The sequence below is a fragment of the Hyperoodon ampullatus genome (assembly GCF_949752795.1).
Source record: "Hyperoodon ampullatus genome assembly, chromosome: 1".
NCBI classification, from domain to species: domain Eukaryota; kingdom Metazoa; phylum Chordata; class Mammalia; order Artiodactyla; family Ziphiidae; genus Hyperoodon; species Hyperoodon ampullatus.
In genome coordinates this window covers 206,644,492-206,662,822 of record NC_136914.1, presented here as the reverse complement: position 1 = coordinate 206,662,822, position 18,331 = coordinate 206,644,492, and the positions used below count along the sequence as shown (strand labels likewise).

General features: G+C 44.1%; 1 protein-coding gene across 4 annotated transcripts in view; it reads left to right on the top strand.

The window, feature by feature from the left end:
* The window catches only part of SORCS1 (sortilin related VPS10 domain containing receptor 1), a gene marked incomplete at both ends in the record, with an annotated part of 574,332 nt that overhangs the window by 510,980 nt on the left and 45,021 nt on the right, over positions 1 to 18,331 (top strand). For all 4 annotated transcript variants that reach the window (XM_079705434.1, XM_079705435.1, XM_079705437.1 and 1 more), the window contains 3 exons: positions 4,556 to 4,742; positions 12,524 to 12,657; positions 17,848 to 17,971. In XM_079705434.1, the coding sequence (XP_079561560.1) occupies positions 4,556 to 4,742; positions 12,524 to 12,657; positions 17,848 to 17,971 (445 nt within the window). The remainder of the gene's footprint in view (positions 1 to 4,555; positions 4,743 to 12,523; positions 12,658 to 17,847; positions 17,972 to 18,331) is intronic.

The window sequence follows — 18,331 nt, the reverse complement described above, 5'->3', positions numbered from 1 at the left end:
AGTTCTTCCACTCCTGGCTCTATTAATACATCCTTAGCACTTAGAATCCTAAAACAACCTGGGAAAACTTTCACCATTGTGCCAAGGTGGAATAAGAATGGCATCAGCTTGTGTTGTACTGTATTCATCTTTAGATGAGTTAAGTCACAAGAAAACCTAACGTTCAACAGTCTGAACCAGTGGGCCTCAACCTTTGGTGCAGCCCAGAATCAGCTGTGGACCTTTTTCAGGCCACAGCAGGACCAAGCATCCTCCCCAGAGGTCCCAAACCAGGAGGTGGGTCTTGGATGATAACTGGACATCAGCTTTTTTTTTCTTTTAATTTCTATAAGAGATTTTGATATCAAGGGCTGAGATTCATTGATTTCAAAACCAATAAACTATGGGAATTAATTTAGCAAGAAGGTGAATGTAATTTCCTGTTGCAACTCATATATCAATCTACCTATCATCTACCCTGAACTATCGCCTAATTGGCTTCCCAGAATACTTGGGCCTCCTTCCAGTGCATCCTCCATATTGTAGCCAGAATGATCTTTTTGAATTAAAAATATTATCATTCCATCTTCCCCCACACCCTGCTTCAAACACTGATGTCTTCCCATCACTCTTAGGAGAAAGATCGAAGTCAGAAACTTGGCCGCCAAATCCTAAAATGTCATCGTCTCCCCTCCAGTCTAATTTCACATGTTTCTACTGTGCCTGTATCGTTAGCTGCCTTTAACAGTATCACCCCCTTCTGCCACAGAGCCCTTGCACACCTGGTTCCTGTTGTTCCCATTGCCTGAACTCCTCACCTCCATCTCTCTCGCTCATGTCCTTTATTTGGTTAATTTCTTTCCTTCAGCCCTTTTCAGCTCAGATATCACTTCTTCCTGAAGCCTTTCTTTCTTTCTATTTATTTATTTATTTATTTATTTATTTTATTTATTTTTGGCTGTGTTGGGTCTTCATTGCTGCATGCAGGCTTTCTCTAGTTGTGGCGAGCTACTCTTCATTGCAGTGCATGGGCTTCTCACTGTGGTGGCTTCTCTTGTTGTGGAGCATGGTCTCTAGGTGCACCGGCTCAGTACTTGTGGCTCACGGCCACAGCAGTTGTGGTGCACGGGCTTAGTTACTCCGTCGCATGTGGGGTATTCCCGGACTAGGGCTTGAACCCGTCTGTGTCCCCTGCATTGGCAGGTGGATTCTTAACCACTGCGCCACCAGGGAAGCCCCTTGAAGACTTTCTTGAAGTTCTCAATCGGGTTAGATTTTCAGCTCTCTACTTCTCCCTGCTGTACAAGCTTACAATGCCATGGACCTCTGACATCATCCCCTAGAATAGCGTTTTATTTATTTTTGTGATTATTAAAGTCCATCTGTCTCACCAGTAGTTTTTTCGCTCAAGAAAGCCCAGACCACATCTGTTTTGTTTGGTTGGTTATAATTTACTTAACAGCATTTTCTCCATTTAGTACCTGACATAAGATAGACACCTCATAAATATCTGTCATTGGTCGAATTAATGAATGACCAGAAGAAAGAAAGAATGACCCCATTAAAGCGGGGCAGGCATACCTAATCAAACGGTGACCTAGGACTTAGGAATTCTTCCCTTTCTCCTGTTTCTTATTCTGTAAAACAGTTGGTATCCCTGCCTGAGATGGTAATTGCAGCCCAAGGAAGTCAGAGGTTGACGATAGGTGAGCCCCAAAGTGATGCAGCTACAACTGTGTTAGGTTTTTCAAGCACCTGAGAGCCCCTGACGGCAAAGGCACGAGATGCAGTGTGTTCCACTTAAGTGGGCAAAGCTGCAACAAGCAGGGGTGAATCTGCCGCCTTCAGCGGTCAGACTTGGCCCCTGGATGCCTTCTTCTCCTGTGAAGAGCACCAAGCCCAGAGGCCTGCGCCCACATCAGGAGGCCTTGGGGATCTCACATCTGATTGGGGGATTCCATGTCTTTACCCACTGGGGCTCTCAGATGTGTGGTAAACCTAATATACATATATCTGTATATCTATATCTCCATCCCTGTACCTGACCTAATATTCTAAAAGCCTGGCTCCTCCACTGTATTGGCAGCCCTGCCAATGCACTAGTCCAAATGCCATGAGGCTCCCTCCTTTCACCTGCGATGTACACAGAGAACATTGTCCACGGTGGAGAATTAAGAATGCTGTCAGGCCAACAGACAGTGGACATCCAGACAGAACTTGGGAGGAGTTTCAAGGAACTGACAAGAGGTCTAAGTCCAGGGCCACACAAGGAGAGTGGTGAATACCAGACAGGAAGAGCAAGCCAAGGTAGACTCAAGCAGTGGCAGCCAAAGCTGTACTTTCCCCAGTCACGAGGGTAGCTGCTCTCTCTCTGTGGAGGCCGAAGTAGAATCAGCTGAGAGGCTGATCTCCCTTCTTTCTTCTTGCAAATGGTGACCCTACCTGATGTCCACTCTGTCTCCACAAAGAACTCTATACCTCTCTTTCCCTCTCTGTCTGTCTCTCAACGTCTTTCTCAGAAACTATGTTGCTTGTTTCATTCCATAGATAACCTGGGTAAGCCTAGCTACTCCTGGTATTTCCCTGAGACACTTGTCCCAAATAACGTGAGTAGATTTTAAGGTGGGTTCCTCCTCCATGCCCAAACCCAGGATTCGCTGGCAGCAACTCTGTTGAAAATACAGAAAACGTGGGAGGAAACTGACCAAAAACAGAATGAGAAATTGATCAGTGCAATTTGGTTGTCCAAATGAAGGACAAGTCAGCAAGAATGGCTGACATTTATATTTATTAGTAAAGGGAATTCAAGTAATTGTGCAATGTCTGGGCTTGTGGATATTTGTTTCATAATTTTGAATGGAGTTTCTTTTGCCCACCCTAGGGGAGAATTTTTGCCCAAGTCCTTACTGAAGGTTAGCTGCTGTGTACCCCTTCACACAATGCTTGGCTGGACACAGATCAGAAGAGTAGGTCACATAGATTCATAAGATTTGAATTGCTTTTCCTGTCCCTATGAATTAATCTTTTAAATGTCAGCATTTTAAACTTGCCCTTTTCAAAAAATATGATACCATATGAACCTTACTTAATTGAAAATACATTTCTATTTCAAAGTTTTTTTGTTTTCTTCCCCACCCCCAAAACAAGCAAAAAAACTTGTTAAAGGATGGGCTGTCTGTGAGGGATGCTGGGTTTTGTCAGTTTTTCTAAGAAACTTTATTCCTTAAGAATCTCAACTAATTCCACAGGGTATATATATATTTTTTTACAGGTTTGGGATTTTATAAAGCAGACTTTATCTTCTCCTGCTTACTAGTGGGAAATTTATTTATTTATTTATTTATTTATTTTTGCGATACGCGGGCCTCTCACTGTTGTGGCCTCTCCCGTTGCGGAGCACAGACTCCAGACGCGCAGGCTCTGCGCCCATGGCTCATGGGCCCAGCCGCTCCGTGGCATGTGGGATCTTCCCAGACCAGGGCACGAACCCGTGTCCCCTGCATCGGTAGGCGGACTCCCAACCACTGCGCCACCAGGGAAGCCCACTAGTGGGAAATTTAGAATCATATGATTCCAGTCAAGCTTTAAAAGGGATATAGCAAGTCTTTTACAGCTGCATTGTTTTTACAGTCATTCATTTTGATATCGAATTTTACAGATTACTGATTACTCACATGTCTTCTATAACAACCTTTGAGTTAAGATGGTAAGATATTCATATGCCCATTTCACAGATTAGGTAACTGAGACCAAAGGAGACCAAATGACTTGCATGAAGTCATCCAGCTGGTTAATGGGACAACAGGATTAGAGGTGGGAGGAGCTGTCAATGCTTTTCCCACCTATAATGAATGAAACCCAAGTCCAGAGCGATGGGTTCAAATCCCAAGACTGCTGCGAACTAGCTGTGGTAACCCTGAGCAAATGGTTAAAACTTTCTTCACTTCAGCTTCCTCATCTGTAAAATGAACAAACATTGCCCACTTTTCTCTAGACTGAGATTCTGTGAAGAATAAAGTGAGATCATTTTGATAGTACAAAATGCTGAAATGTAAACAAAATAACCATCATTATCTTAAACAATAATAGGGCTGAGTCTAATGTCATATCATGTGTAAGGCAAGGTGTCTCCTGTCCTTCCTCCAACACAGTTAGGGAACCAGATATAAAGAAGGGGATTTGGGGGTCCAGAACACATGGGAAGTGGTCCTTGATTATATCAGGGAGGCTGAATTTTTAAACTGTGTATGTAAGTCATTTATTCATGTGGATGATCAGACTGTAAACAAAGCCTTCAGAGAAACTGAATATCAAATTGGAGCTGATAATCAAACACTTAATTTTCCAAATCTTGAAACTTTTGGGAGTTGGTGCCCTTCAGATTTGGAGAGCATCCATCTTAGTAAACTCCTGTCTGCCAAGGAATGTCACAGGGATCCTGTCACACAGACAGATGCTCCCATCTATCGGAGGGAACCGGGCTGCCTTTTGAGCCCGGGGCTCAGACAAGCCCCAACCCCTAGAGGAGCTGCAGACAAGCACCTCCGACTCCCCTTTCTCTGATGTTGTCTTTCAGGGTGACGTCCAGAGGACATTCATCCAAGTGGACTTCGGGGATGGCATCGCAGTGTCTTATGTCAACCTCAGCTCCATGGAAGATGGGATCAAACACGTCTATCACAATGTGGGCATTTTCCGAGTGACCGTGCAGGTGGACAACAGTCTGGGGTCTGACAGCGCCGTCCTGTACTTACATGTAACTTGTATGTTATTACTGTTGTTGGTTTATGACATAGTTTAGATATTGTGTCCTTTTAAAGATATAATCCAAAATCCCTTATCTAGAAGAAGCTCACTAGTTACCTTTTAGCAGGAGAGGAAAGGAGAGTGAGAGGACCAAGTGGGGAGAAAGCAAGAAGAAGCCAGGGTTTAGTTTTGAGTGATCTGGACTCTGGTTTGCTTCAGATTGTTCTCTTGCACTGACTCTGCCTCTTCCAGATGCTTCTGAGAGACGATACCTGTGTCTGTGCTGGGCCTGAGCAGCTTGCTGGGCTAGTTGATTGAATATGAATTTGTTGGGGGGGTGGGGTTTGGGGGTTTTTTTCTTTTTTTTTTTTTGGTCAGAAATGTTGGAGAACAATCCCCATTAGCACAAGTAGTGGAATTTCTCCCCATCTGATTTTTTTTCTCTTCCCATGTTATATCTCATTATTAATAATTCTTTTAGACTTTCGTTCCTTTTTTTAAAAAGGAGTATGTTTCCTGGACTTTGATCTGTGATGATTTGGTCCTAGAAGGTGGCATAGAGGGAAAGAGGGTAAACAATGTTAAGGAAACTACATTTAGAAATAGTTTCAAAAAGTATTAAAGCTTTTCCCCCATTGAGGAGTTCAAAGGTGTCCTAATGAGACAATGATATCTCCTAAGCTGTGTTTGGTAAAAATGTTTGCCATGAATGCCTCTTATGCTTGGTGTATGGGTGTCCCCAGACAGGCATAGGACTTGTTTAGATTGCTGGATAAATGGCTTACTTTTAAATGAACGTTAGCCCCTTTATATGAATGGTCACGTTCAGATTCCAAGTTCTAGGCCAGGAGTATTAAGGCTAGGCAGTATTCCATGCCTCTCACCTGACTTTTGTTCACTGAACCAAACTGAGCACAGAAAGTACCAAGTAGAATCTCTTTTGTTAAGCTGCTGTGATCCAGTGGGTGGATAATACTATATAGGGGTCCCCAAGAGATTGTTCCTTACTGAGGTTTCCTGCCCTGTCACTCATTCTTAATCCTTATCTCCTGTACACTCAGGACCCAAGTGCTTCAAAGAAACACGCCCATCCTTCTTTGAGTTTAAACAAAGTTCTGCAAGATTCCCACTATGCCAACTCCACATCCCCCTTTTCAGCTAACGTTTGTTAAGCTCCTACTGTGTGCCAGGCTTTGTGCTAAACATGTCCTTTATGTATATGATCTTCCTTTTCAAAACAACCCTGTGAAGTAGGCACTGTTAGAAACACTACCTTACAAAGAACAGTGAGGTTCAGAAAGCTTAAATCACCCATTTGAAGTTGCAGACCTACTGTCTGCCAGAGCCAGCCTTCAGACTCAGGTCTCCCTGCCTCCAGAATCCCAGCGCTTGGCCACTAGTTTATTATCAGTGCCTGTGCTGGCTTGCGGTTAGAGGATCCAAGTCTCCATCAGCCCTTATTCGCCTCCATATCTTTGCACATCATCCCAAAGGAATGTGAACATTTAGGTTAGAGGCAGTGTACTGGCTGTACAACTACATAGGTTCCAGACGCATTTCCCAGGCTCTCTTCCGGCTGACTGCTGCTTTTCAGCTGTCCTAGATAGACTTCCCGGAGTTGCCTCTTACTAAAAGATAATCCCTCTCTATATATCAGCATCTATAAGGACAAAAGTGATAATATCCTAAGACTAATCCTAAAATATTTAAAAACTACGTCACAAACCTTGGTTATTAGTAACAAAAATAAATGACAACATAAATGCCAGTACATTTGCTGAGAATGGCTGCCTACCTGGCAGCTTATCCTTCTGCACAGCTTATTCTATAAGGCGGATTTTTGTTAAAGATCTACTCTCCTGAAGAATTACAGTTATTATATTCCATATCCCATATATGTATTAAACATCCCTGGACTCTAAGCAGGTGTCAATACTGATTTAAAATTCAACAGCAGCTTTTCGTCTCAGTTTCTCAGGGTTTTTCCCATAGAGTCATCCATAGCTCCCCATCCTGGTTGCCCTGTGCACTCTTCTTCACCTTACATATAATCATATCCCATGAGGGAAACTTGCCTATCCTGGTTCTCTCGTGGGCTTACTGAATCCTGGGAAGGAAAAGAGCACAGAGTTTGCCTCTGCTTCAGATGAAGGGTTACCGAAGCCATGACTTCTGAAAGAAATGAGCTGCTTTGTACACTTGCAATTTTTTTCATCTCATTAGCCTGATTGAATGGCTTAAGTGATTTGACCTCAACCTCAGTAGCAGGTGATTTGTAATGGAAAGTTTTGTGTTCTGATTTTAATTTTGTCAGACTCATCTTGGGTTAAGCGGTTGGATGAGCAGCCCTCCTATCATGGGACCCCTTTCTAAGCCTGGTCTTGGGGACAAGAATTAGCTTTTTATACTAACTATATGAAAGCAGGATTATTTTTAAAGTGTTCATTCATTCACATACATATAAAGGCCTTGGCATGAGCAGTGCCAGCAGGTCCTGACATGTTTGCTAGGGCTTCTCTCCTGAAGGGCCCATCGTGCGTTACTGTGCATATGAACTTCTTTGCTTATTCTCACACCTCTACCATGATGGGCAACATTTGGCCTTCCTTTCATATGGGGAAAGCAAGGATTAGAGAAGTACTATGACTTGACACTATTTTACACCAAGAGGAAGTCACGGTAAAATCATAATTGACTTACATTCCCCCTGCTCTCAAATACGGAGAGTAACATGGCAATTTTTAGTGCCATGGTGGCAGGATAGTGAAGGGATATATGGCTTTGTAGGAAAAACAAAAACGAGCACTGGACTGAGTTGGGAGTTGTTAGGTCCAGATGCTGGCCTGAACTCCTAGCTGAGTTACTGCATTTCTCTGAAATTAGTTTTTCTCCTCCATCATGTGAGGAATGCATGTTTTGTTTCTCAAAGGTTCTATCAAGCAACTCATGCTGTGCCCTGTCAACGGGCCAAGGTTGATTTTCCATCATCACGATGCAGCCTGTGCATTTGAATTTAGTGGGTTCTGAGCAGCCACTCAGCTCAGCTTGCCAAAGCCTGCCCTCTGCCCCTCTCATCCAACCCCCTTCCCCCTACCCAGGGCTCTTCCAGAAAACCCCATGGCCTGTCTTCAACACATACTTCCTCCACTTTCCAGTTCAAAAAGGTGCTTTGATTCTAAATCAGAAATTCTTAAATACTGGTTTGCAAAGGTCATCAGAAGCAAATGGAGATGATGTTCCTGCAGTAATGTTTCCAGGATGGGGAGGCTCTCTCGGGGCAGCTGAGTAATCTGTTGCAGCCTGACAGTTGAGAATTCCTTGAGGAATATTCACTGTGCTCTGCTAGTTTGCAAACTAATTAGACACGGGATGCAGCCAGGGTTGCCTTCAACTGGATGGAGCAGAGAATTGAAAGGACATGCAGATTTCTGCTCAGAAATCTGCCCTTATCTCAGCCAGTCTTGCAGGAAAAAGAAAAAAAAAAATCACTGAAGATCGTGCAAACTTGCAGAATAGGAGGTGATAAAAAAGATGAGGTGGATTTTCCGATACTTCCCGAACCTCTCTTCTCAACTACCCCGTTACATAGGAGCCCTTTGCAGATGTCTTTCTGTCCCCATTTTAGGGTAAAGTGATCAGTGTCTTGTAAACCAGTGTAGCTTTGTAACTATTCACACAATGATTATATTGGCCAGTGAATGTCAGACCTGAGTTTTGTAAAATGTGGTTAATGAGCCACCTGCTCCAGAATTACATGGTAAAAATATAGTGTCCTGGGCCCCTTTCCAGACCTATTGAATTAGAATTTCTGGCAGTGTGACATCATAATCTGCCTTGAACAGATGAGTATGATTCTCATGCCCACTGAAGTTTGAGGGACTCTGTTGTAGGATCTCATCTTCACACTTTGAATTTCTTTTATTTCTTCTGGTAGATTTTTTTTAACCTTTCAGACAAACAGCAATATGATACATGCACCATATTTAATTAGATGGTCAGAGGAGGTCTTCAGAACAAATGCCAGAGGCAGGTCACTGATCAGCACACACAGAGACACACACAGACACACACAGAGAGACACACACTCACACACACACACACACACACACACAGTGTTCAGTCACACTTGTTCCCTGCAGCACAGGAAGACCAAGCAAGAGAAGGGAAACAATTCACACAAGTAATTTCTCCCCTTCTCTCAGGCGCCTTGTGAAGATTCACAAAGAGTAATGCAGCGCCACCTGCTGTCCGTTTTGCTCATTAAAGGCACCTGTCCGAAGAAACAGTACCTGCGAGCTTGTTCCACTCTCAGCTGAGTGCGGCCAGCCAGCTAGGGGCCTCCAGGGGCTGGAGTTTCACTTCGAAGGCTCTATTAGGGCAGAGCACACCCTCTGTGCAGAAAAGCAAGGCTTGAAAGATAGACTTTGGGGCAACAGGAACCAGGTATATTGATCACATAAAAAGTAAATGAGCCCAAGAGGACTTGGCAATCTGAAAGCGAAATTCCACACGTTTGTATGAATGGATGATGTATATGCATGCAAGAAGGAACTTATATAAACACACACGGACATTCTTCAGGGCCTAAAGTGATCTGCTGAGTGTCCTGAATACCCGTTAGATCTCACTGGCTTCGGCTCCTTCCCTCCATCTCTTTACTGCTGCTGTTCCCTGCCATCCTGGCACCTGACAAGGCTCCTCCTCCTCAAGGTCTTTGCCCCACACTCACCCTGGAGCTTCCCCAGTGGATACACAGTGCACTTCTGCACGTTATTCAGGTCGCTGCTCAAATGTCCTTGCTTCCAAGAGACTTTGCTTGACCACCCTATCAAAAATAGCAGGCTCTCACCCACCCCCTCTCCTTGCAGGCACTGCCTCTCTTAATGATACATAAGCTCCACCAAGGGCCAGGTGTCCCAGCACCGAGAATCATGCCCAACACGCAATAGCACTCAAAAACTGCTGAGTGACGGAGTGGCCATACTTCAGGAACAAGACTCAACTTTTGTCATTAACAGGACACACAGGCATCATCCCTTGACCTTTGGACTTTAAAAGAAAAATTGTTGGGTGCTCATATGTGAGAGACCAAGATGAACCCTTTTAGGATGGAATTGGCATGTCTCCCATAGCTTATCTAGTTCTTGCATCCTAGCTGATCCATGTAACTCTAACTGGGGAGTCAGGAGGAGTGTCACAGAGGAGGGGACCCTGGAACTGAGATTTGGAGATGACAGGTGCCATAAGAAAGGTGTGTAAGCAAAGTCCTCGGGTGGGACAGGGCACCTGCTGGAGCACGTCATGTGATGGGGGGGAACAGCAAGAGCCACGCAGTAAACAAGAGCCTGTGTAACGAGCATTGCCCAATGCCTGCAACATTTCTAAGTCATCAGGAAGTAGTGACTCTTAATAGCTATTTTGTTAACATGGGTCTTCTCGAGCATTTGTCAGCTGGCCCAGGCTCTGAACTTGAACTGCTTTGGTTCACACGCTGGAACTGAGGAAGGTCACCTCTGCATGGAGCTAACAGTAGTGCCTACTTCATAAGGTTGTTGTGAAGATTAAATGAGAATAAGAAGTCATTCACAGAATATGTGGCACACGGTCATTGGTCTGTAAACGATGCCCTTTTATTATCTCATTGAACCATTCTGACTTATGATCAACTACTTCTTATCATATGGCTTATAAACCAGAAAATCAATTCTACTCTGTGTGCTGGTCACCAAGCCTCTAATCTATAAAGAAAGAAAAACATGGACAAAAGCAGAAATAGGAAAGTATACGTTTCTGTTCACTTACACAGCCAATGTTCCAGTACCTGCTAAGTCTCAAGAACTGTGCACATCCTTACACATAAAGATAAATATGAAGGACTCTCGCCCTCCAAAAGTTTGCAGCCTGTGTTCTCTGTATCGCAAATTTTAGATGTGTACATATTAGCTCTCATTATTATTATAATTAGGTAATGGGAATGTTCATCTTGATCAAGTGAGTAGCATGGCTTTCTAGAAAAATCACTCTGACAACAATTTGAAGGGTGAGAAGGTACATAGTCATTGCTATACACTGTATGAATGCATATATATTATATATATATATATATACACATTATACAGAATGAACTTATGCAAACACACATATACATATTTCAGGGCCAACAAGGCCAACATGCTCTATGTCCTGAATACCCCTGAGATCGCATCTGCTTCCACTCTTTTTCTCCATTTATTTCTCTATTTCTTGCTGTTCTTTAAACATGGAGAGCCACCTCCTCCTCAAGGTCTTTGTACTTCCTCCGCCCTCGCCCTGGAGCATATATTTTATTCTAAGTGATGGGGCCACCTGGCACTTGGTCCAACTTATGTATTATGGAGGGAGGCAGGCGTTAACGCATAGAGCAGGAGGATGGATTAGAGTGGGGAAAGGTTAGAGGCTGGAAAACCTGTAGGAGTTTGTACCAGTCCGTGTGAGACAGGTGTTTAGTGTATGAACCAGGGCAGGGTGAGAAGAGCTCTACCTTAGAGAGAATTTATGAAACCAAATCAATGGTTTCCTCAATAGATATGGATGGCAAAGAAATAAGGAATTGGGATTGACTGTCTGCTTCTGGGTTGTTCCCCTGGATAAACATTGGTCATTCATCAAGATTGGAGAATACAGATTGGGGGAAAACAGTGGATTTCTAGGGAACCTTTGGCTGCTAATTGAGTCTGGAGTCAAGAAGGTGGTTTTGGAGCCCTAAGCATGTAGTTCACAGTTTAAGGTCAGGGTGCGGATGGTATTACTCAGCAGAAGAGAGTAGATGGAGGGAGAGAAAGGCCAAAGACAGTACCCTAGGAGACACATTAAATGGTCAAGCAGAAGAGGAGGAAGTAATTAAACCAGGTGCAAAGGCCTGAGGTACCGCATCCTTCTCCACCTCATGGGATAAAGATGGGGATGATGGATTTTTGTCATGTTCACCTCAAAAGAAAATGCATTTTGTCTGGTAAAAGTAACTCAAAGAGAAGGTCAGGGGTCATAGGATAGGTCTCTAGGGAGGGGATATTTATATCTTTGTGGGTTTGTACATCTGATGAAGGTTTCTGGTCTAATGGGCCTCCATAGGTAGAATCATCCTCTTTTTCAGCTGAGCACATCCTGAGAACCTGAGGACCACAGAGCTCTCTCTGCCCCCTCATGCCTGCCTTTGTCCTGGACAAGCTCAACTCAACACCACGCTTACCTAACCGGGTGGCTTTACATACACTCACACAAACACACACTCACAGTGACATACAAACATGCACATTTACATACACTCACACACACATTTAAAATCCAGTAAAGAATAAAGAATAATTACATGTAGAATGGTTTGGGGATCTGTGTAAGAACCACCACCAACCCCTAACCCCCATCACACATGGATTCTCGGAGATTTTCACAATCCTGGTTTACCACCGAGAATATAACTTCTTGGAAACACTTTCCATCCCCCTGTGAAATCTCATATTATGCCTGTTCCTTTAAGGACTTCTTCAATTACTTGTAAGTTTTTAAACTTTTACACATAAATAACTCAAGTTTTAGGCCTGGAAGAAAGATTGGTAAATGGAAGATGTTGAGACACAACTGTTCACTATATATCCTTTTCCCCAGAGTAGGGACGGCACCCAAGCATTTCCTTCAGGGAACCCGACTGATGGTTGGGAGGCTTCCAGAAGGAATGCGTATTCTCTTCATATCAGGGAAGGCAGGTGAAGCAGAGAGAGCTCTTCCCTCTCCAAGCCTCCTCTCTGCTCTTGTGCCTCAGGTCCCCTGGAGCATGTACACCTGTCTCTTCCCTTCGTCACCACGAAGAACAAAGAGGTCAACGCGACTGCTGTGCTGTGGCCCAGCCACGTGGGCACGCTCACTTACGTGTGGTGGTACGGGAATAACACCGAGGTGGGTCGGCCTTCCGCGCGGGCTTTGTGCGGCTCCACGCAAACTGGCCAAAGCGCAGAAGGGAAAGAAAGTCAAGGCCTACGTGACTCAAGAGACTAGAGGTTGTTGCAGCTCCAGGGACGGTGGGCTCCGAGTGCCCCAGTCATCTCGTCAGTCTCTGTCTCTCTCTCACCACTGCGCCCCTACCTCTTCTTTTTTTTTTTAATTTCTATCAGAGTATAGTGGCTTTACAATGTTGTATTAGTTTCAGGCGTACAGCAAAGTGAATCAGTTATACATATGTCCACTCTTTTTTAGATTCTTTTCCCATATAGGCCATTACAGAGTATCGAGCAGAATTCCCTGTGCTATACAGTAGGTCCTTCCTAGTTATCTATTTTATATAGAATACAGTGCCTGCGTTACCTCTGCCTTCCTCTGAGTTAGCCTTCTCCTGCAGTTGGGCTTTGCTCTGCAGTGACCCTTAGCAGGAGCCTGAGCTTTATGCTTGCACAGCTCAGCAGAGAAAGCAAGCCGTCTTTCTCCAAAGTTCTAACAGAAGTCCCAGAACGGAGTAATGTTGGCCAGGCCTTGACCACAGTGCTGGGGACAGAAACAGAGCTGCTGAAGTCAGCCTCCCTAGATCCATCTAGACCAAGAGAAGGGAGGGAATGGCCCTCAAAAGGAAAAGAGGCCAGTGGACACCAGACAGGCAAGAGCCACAGATGTCTGTGCAACCCAGCTCCCCGCCGTGACCCCTCACCCTGGATCAGACGCAGCCCTTCTTTTTTTTTTTATTTTTTTTTATTTTTTTAAATTTTTTTTATTTTTTGCTTTATAACAAATTTAATCAGTTATACATATACATATGTTCCCATATCCCCTCCCTTTTGCGTCTCCCTCCCACCCTCCCTATCCCACCCCTCCAGGCGGTCACAAAGCACCCAGCTGATCTCCCTGTGCTATGCGGCTGCTTCCCACTATCTATCTACCTTACGTTTGGTAGTGTATATATGTCCATGCCTCTCTTTCACTTTGTCACAGCTTACCCTTCCCGCTCCCCATATCCTCAAGTCCATTCTCTAGTAGGTCTGTGTCTTTATTCCTGTCTTACCCCTATGTTCTTCATGACATTTTTTTCTTAAATGCCATATATATGTGTCAGCATACAGTATTTGTCTTTCTCTTTCTGACTTACTTCACTCTGTATGACAGACTCTAGGTCCATCCACCTCATTACAAATAGCTCAATTTCATTTCTTTTTATGGCGCAGCCCTTCTTTAGCTCAGCTTTCTGTTTTATGTTTTCCCCCAAATATTCCCTGTGATCCAAAGTGGGCAGCAGTTTCAACACCAGTAGAAACCTTAGACCTCATTTACTCTGTCCTTCATTTTACAGATGAGAAAGTGAGGACAGGTGAAGTGGCTTCTTCCAATCTCATTCAGCTGCTTCACGCACATCCAAGACCTTCTCAGGCCTGCCTGGGTTTTTCTTCCCCTCACACCAGGCTTCATGCTCTGTTTCAGTTTGGAATTCACTCCATTCTCGGAAATTAAAATTTGCTTGCAAATGTTAGTTAAGGCAGTAGAACTCAGGCCCCGATGCCTCCCTTCCCAGAGGGCCCTGGGACCAACTGCTCTGGATTGGAAAGCGTCATCTCCTTGCAGCAGAGTTGCTTTCACTTGTGACTTTGCTCTTCAAATGCAATGCATCTGTGAGTACAGATGCATTGTATTTGTGAATACAAATCTTCTACTTCAGAGCTGAGTGTTGGCTTTAACTGGAGCCATAATTTTGCACAAACCTAGGGAGGAAACCTCTCCTGGCACCCGACCTGCTGCATGCCTGACAGTCGAAGGAATCTCTTACCTCTACTGCTGACATAAATCAACTGAAAAGAAACCCTTTTTTATTTCTTATGAAACCATGCATGTAAATTGGGCCCAGAGTGGGCCCACTACCTATAGTAGAAGAAGAGAAATCTATTTATTTGCCTGAAAGCTAGTACTAGAAGTTGACAGTACTAAACAACTTCTTTTTTTGTTTATTTTTTCTTAAGCTTTTAGAAGAAAACCAAATTCTCAACAGATTATGTTCAGTAGGCCTTTTTTTCAATTTTTAAAAACATCTTTATTGGAGTATAATTGCTTTTCATTGTTGTGATAGTTGCTGCTGTATTAACAAAGTGAATCAGCTATACATATATATATATCCCCATATCCCCTCCCTCTCGCGTCTCCCTCCCACCCTCCCTATCCCACCCCTCTAGGTGGTCACAAAGCACCAAGCTGATCTCCCTGTGCTATGCAGCTGCTTCCCACTAGCTATCTCTTTTACATTTGGTAGTGTATATATGTCAGTGTCACTCTCTCACTTCGTCTCAGCTTACCCTTCCCCCTCCCTGTGTCCTCAAATCCATTCTCTACATCTGTGTCTTTATTCCTGTCCTGCCTCTAGGTTCTTCAGAACGACTTTGTTTTTTTGGGTTTTTTTAGATTCCATGTATATGTGTTAGCATACGGTATTTGTTTTTCTCTTTCTGACTTACTTCACACTGCATGACAGTCTCTAGGTCCATCCACCTCATTACAAATAACTCAATTTCGTTTCTTTTTATGGCTGAGTAATATTCCATTGTATATATGTGCCACTTCTTCTTTATCCATTCATCTGTTGATGGACACTTAGGTTGCTTCCATGTCCTGGCTATTGTAAATAGTGCTACAGTGAACACTGTGGTACATGACTCTTTTTGAATTATGGTTTTCTCAGGGTATATGCCCAATAGTGGGATTGCTGGGTCATATGGTAGTTCTATTTTTAGTTTTTTAAGGAACCTCCATACTGTTGTCCATAGTGGCTGTATCAATTTACATTCCCACCAACAGTGCAAGGGGGTTCCCTTTTCTCCACACCCCCTTCAGCATTTATTGTTTGTAGATTTTTTGATGATGGCCATTCTAACTGGTGTGAGGTGATACCACATTGTAGCTTTGATTTGCATTTCTCTAATGATTAGTGATGTTGAGCATCCTTTCATGTGTTTGTTGGCAATCTGTATATCTTCTTTGGAGAAATGTCTATTTAGGTCTTCTGCCCATTTTTGGATTGGGCTTTTTTTTTTTTTTTTTTTGCGGTACACGGGCCTCTCACTGTTGTGGCCTCTCCCGGACGCGCAGGCTCAGTAGCCATGGCTCACAGGCCCAGCCGCTCTGCAGCATGTGGGATCCTCCTGGACCGGGACACAAACCCATGTCCCCTGCATCGGCAGGTGGACTCTCAACCACTGAGCCACCAGGGAAGCCCCCATTCTTTTTTCTTTATTCTGCTCTGCAGTAGTTATTTCCATGATTTTATCCTCCAGGTCACTTATCTGTTCTTCTGCCTCAGTTATTCTGCTATTGATTCCTTCTAGACAATTTTTAATTTCATTTATTGTGTTGTTCATCATTGTTTGTTTGCTCTTTAGTTCTTCTTGGTCCTTGTTAAACATTTCTTTTATTTTCTCCATTCTTTTCCAAGATTTTGGATCATGTTTACTATCATTACTCTGACTTCTTTTTCAGGTAGACTGCCTATTTCCTCTTCATTAGTTTGTTCTAGTGGTTTTTTACCTTGCTCCTTTATCTGCTGCGTTTTTCTGTTTATTCATTTTGCTTAACTTACTGTGTTTGGGGTCTCCTTTTCTCAAGCTGCAGGTTCATATTTCCCATTGTTTTTGGTGTCTGCCCTCAGTGGCTAAGGTTGGTTCAGTGGGTTGTGTAGGCTTCCTGGTGGAGGGGACTGGTGCTTGTGTTGTGGTGCATGAGGCTGGATCTTGTCTTTCTGGTAGGCAGGACCACATCTGGTGGTGTGTTTTGGGGTGTCTGTGAACTTAGTATGATTTTAGACAGCCTGTCTGCTAATGGATGGGGTTGTGTTCCTGTCTTGCTAGTTGTTTAGCATGGAGTATCCAGCACTGGAGCTTGCTGGTCATTGAGTGGAGCTCGGTCTTAGCAGTGAGACAGAGATCTCTTGGAGATCTCTCGCCAATTGATGTTACATGGAGCCAGGAGGTCTCTGGTGGTCCAGTGTCCTGAACTCGGCTCTCCCACCTTAGAGGCTCAGGCCTGACACCCGGCTAGAGCACCAACACCCTGTCAGCCACACGGCTCAGATTTCTAAGGGTTTTCCTTTCCTCAGACGGAAGTTTCCAACTTCTTTCAACCATATACACGGCCCCTTGAGTCACTGCTTTTTCACCGCCTCTGGAGGTGGTGAGTAAGTTCACTCCAATCCTCCATCCATAGCTTGCATGTTAAGAACTTTCAGACTTTGAGCATGTTTTTTCCCCCTTGCTTGGGTTCTGAAACTGGCTGGAGTTGGGTTGCATTGGACATAGAGCCCAGTCTCAAGTAGAATTTTTATGCTGGGCTTTAGTCTACTGTCTGCTACACAGGGAGTTAAATGAATTTTGATTTGTAAATTAATTAAGGAAAGACAGGAATGAAATGTTTGTGGGGAGTTCGTCGAGGGAGGTCAGTAGGCTAATAATCTTTTTCCTCTAGGACCCCGGTATCCAATTGCATTACAGGCACTGCTCCAAGTCTTTCTTTTTCTTTTTTGAGTCCTCAAACCACTGTCCAATTAGTACATGTTTCCATAGCAGCTTCTTCCAGGGAACTGCTAATAGGGTTTCTCAGAGGAAGCTGAGCCACACAGGGCCACACCTGTCTAACTAGTGTAGTTTGGTGTCCATTGTTGCTGTGTTCCACTGTAATTCTATGTAAATAGTACACCCTGGAGAGGAGCACTGGCACCTTACAGACTTTCCGTGACTACTGCTTAAATCTGGGTTAATACGAACCCCCTCTTTAATATTGCCTCAGATTAAGGGATTTGCTTGATACAAGTAGGTTATCAACAAAGAGAGGTACATCCCACCAGCAAGCAAGACCTATGGATCTCCCCAGCCCTGAATCAGGATGATAGCAGAAAGGAGGTGTCAAATTCACAAAGAATGAGTAGAGTTTCTTGGGATCATGTCTCTAATAGTCCCTTTCTGGCCTGAACTTGAGGTGATGGGGAGGCATAGGTGGAGTCAGTCACACGGGGATGCCTCAGAAAGAGCTTCCACTGATTTAAAGAGCTTGTCCGTGGCTTAGAGCTGGTGCCTATCTCATCTGTAATTGAACAGCTTTCCCTTCACTCTGTGGCCTCATTTATTTTAGCCCCTGATCACCTTGGAGGGAAGCATATCATTCAAGTTTACTTCCGAAGGGATGAACACCATCACAGTGCAAGTCTCAGCTGGGAATGCCATCCTGCAGGACACGAAGACCATCGCAGTATATGGTGAGTGGTCCGTCTGCTGATCCATCACTGCCCTCATCCATCCCTCAGATGAGGTGGTTTGCTACCTTGGTGCCGGAAGCCATCCTGGCTTATGAATCTTCCAAGGGAACAGAGGGTAGTGGTTGAGAAAGAGCTGAGTCAAGTCTCATCTCCTCCTCTGGGGAAGATATGGTTCACCAGCAACATAGTGGTCACAAAACCGCAAGAGGGTTTATTGCTTTTTCTTTTTTCAAACTGGCTTTGGTGCCCATAGAACGACTGTACGCCCACCTACCTTAGGTAGAGAAGCGTGAGTTTCATTATGTGTAAGGCTGATTCATTCCATTTGGTATTTTGGTGGTATTCAAAGAGCTAAAACCT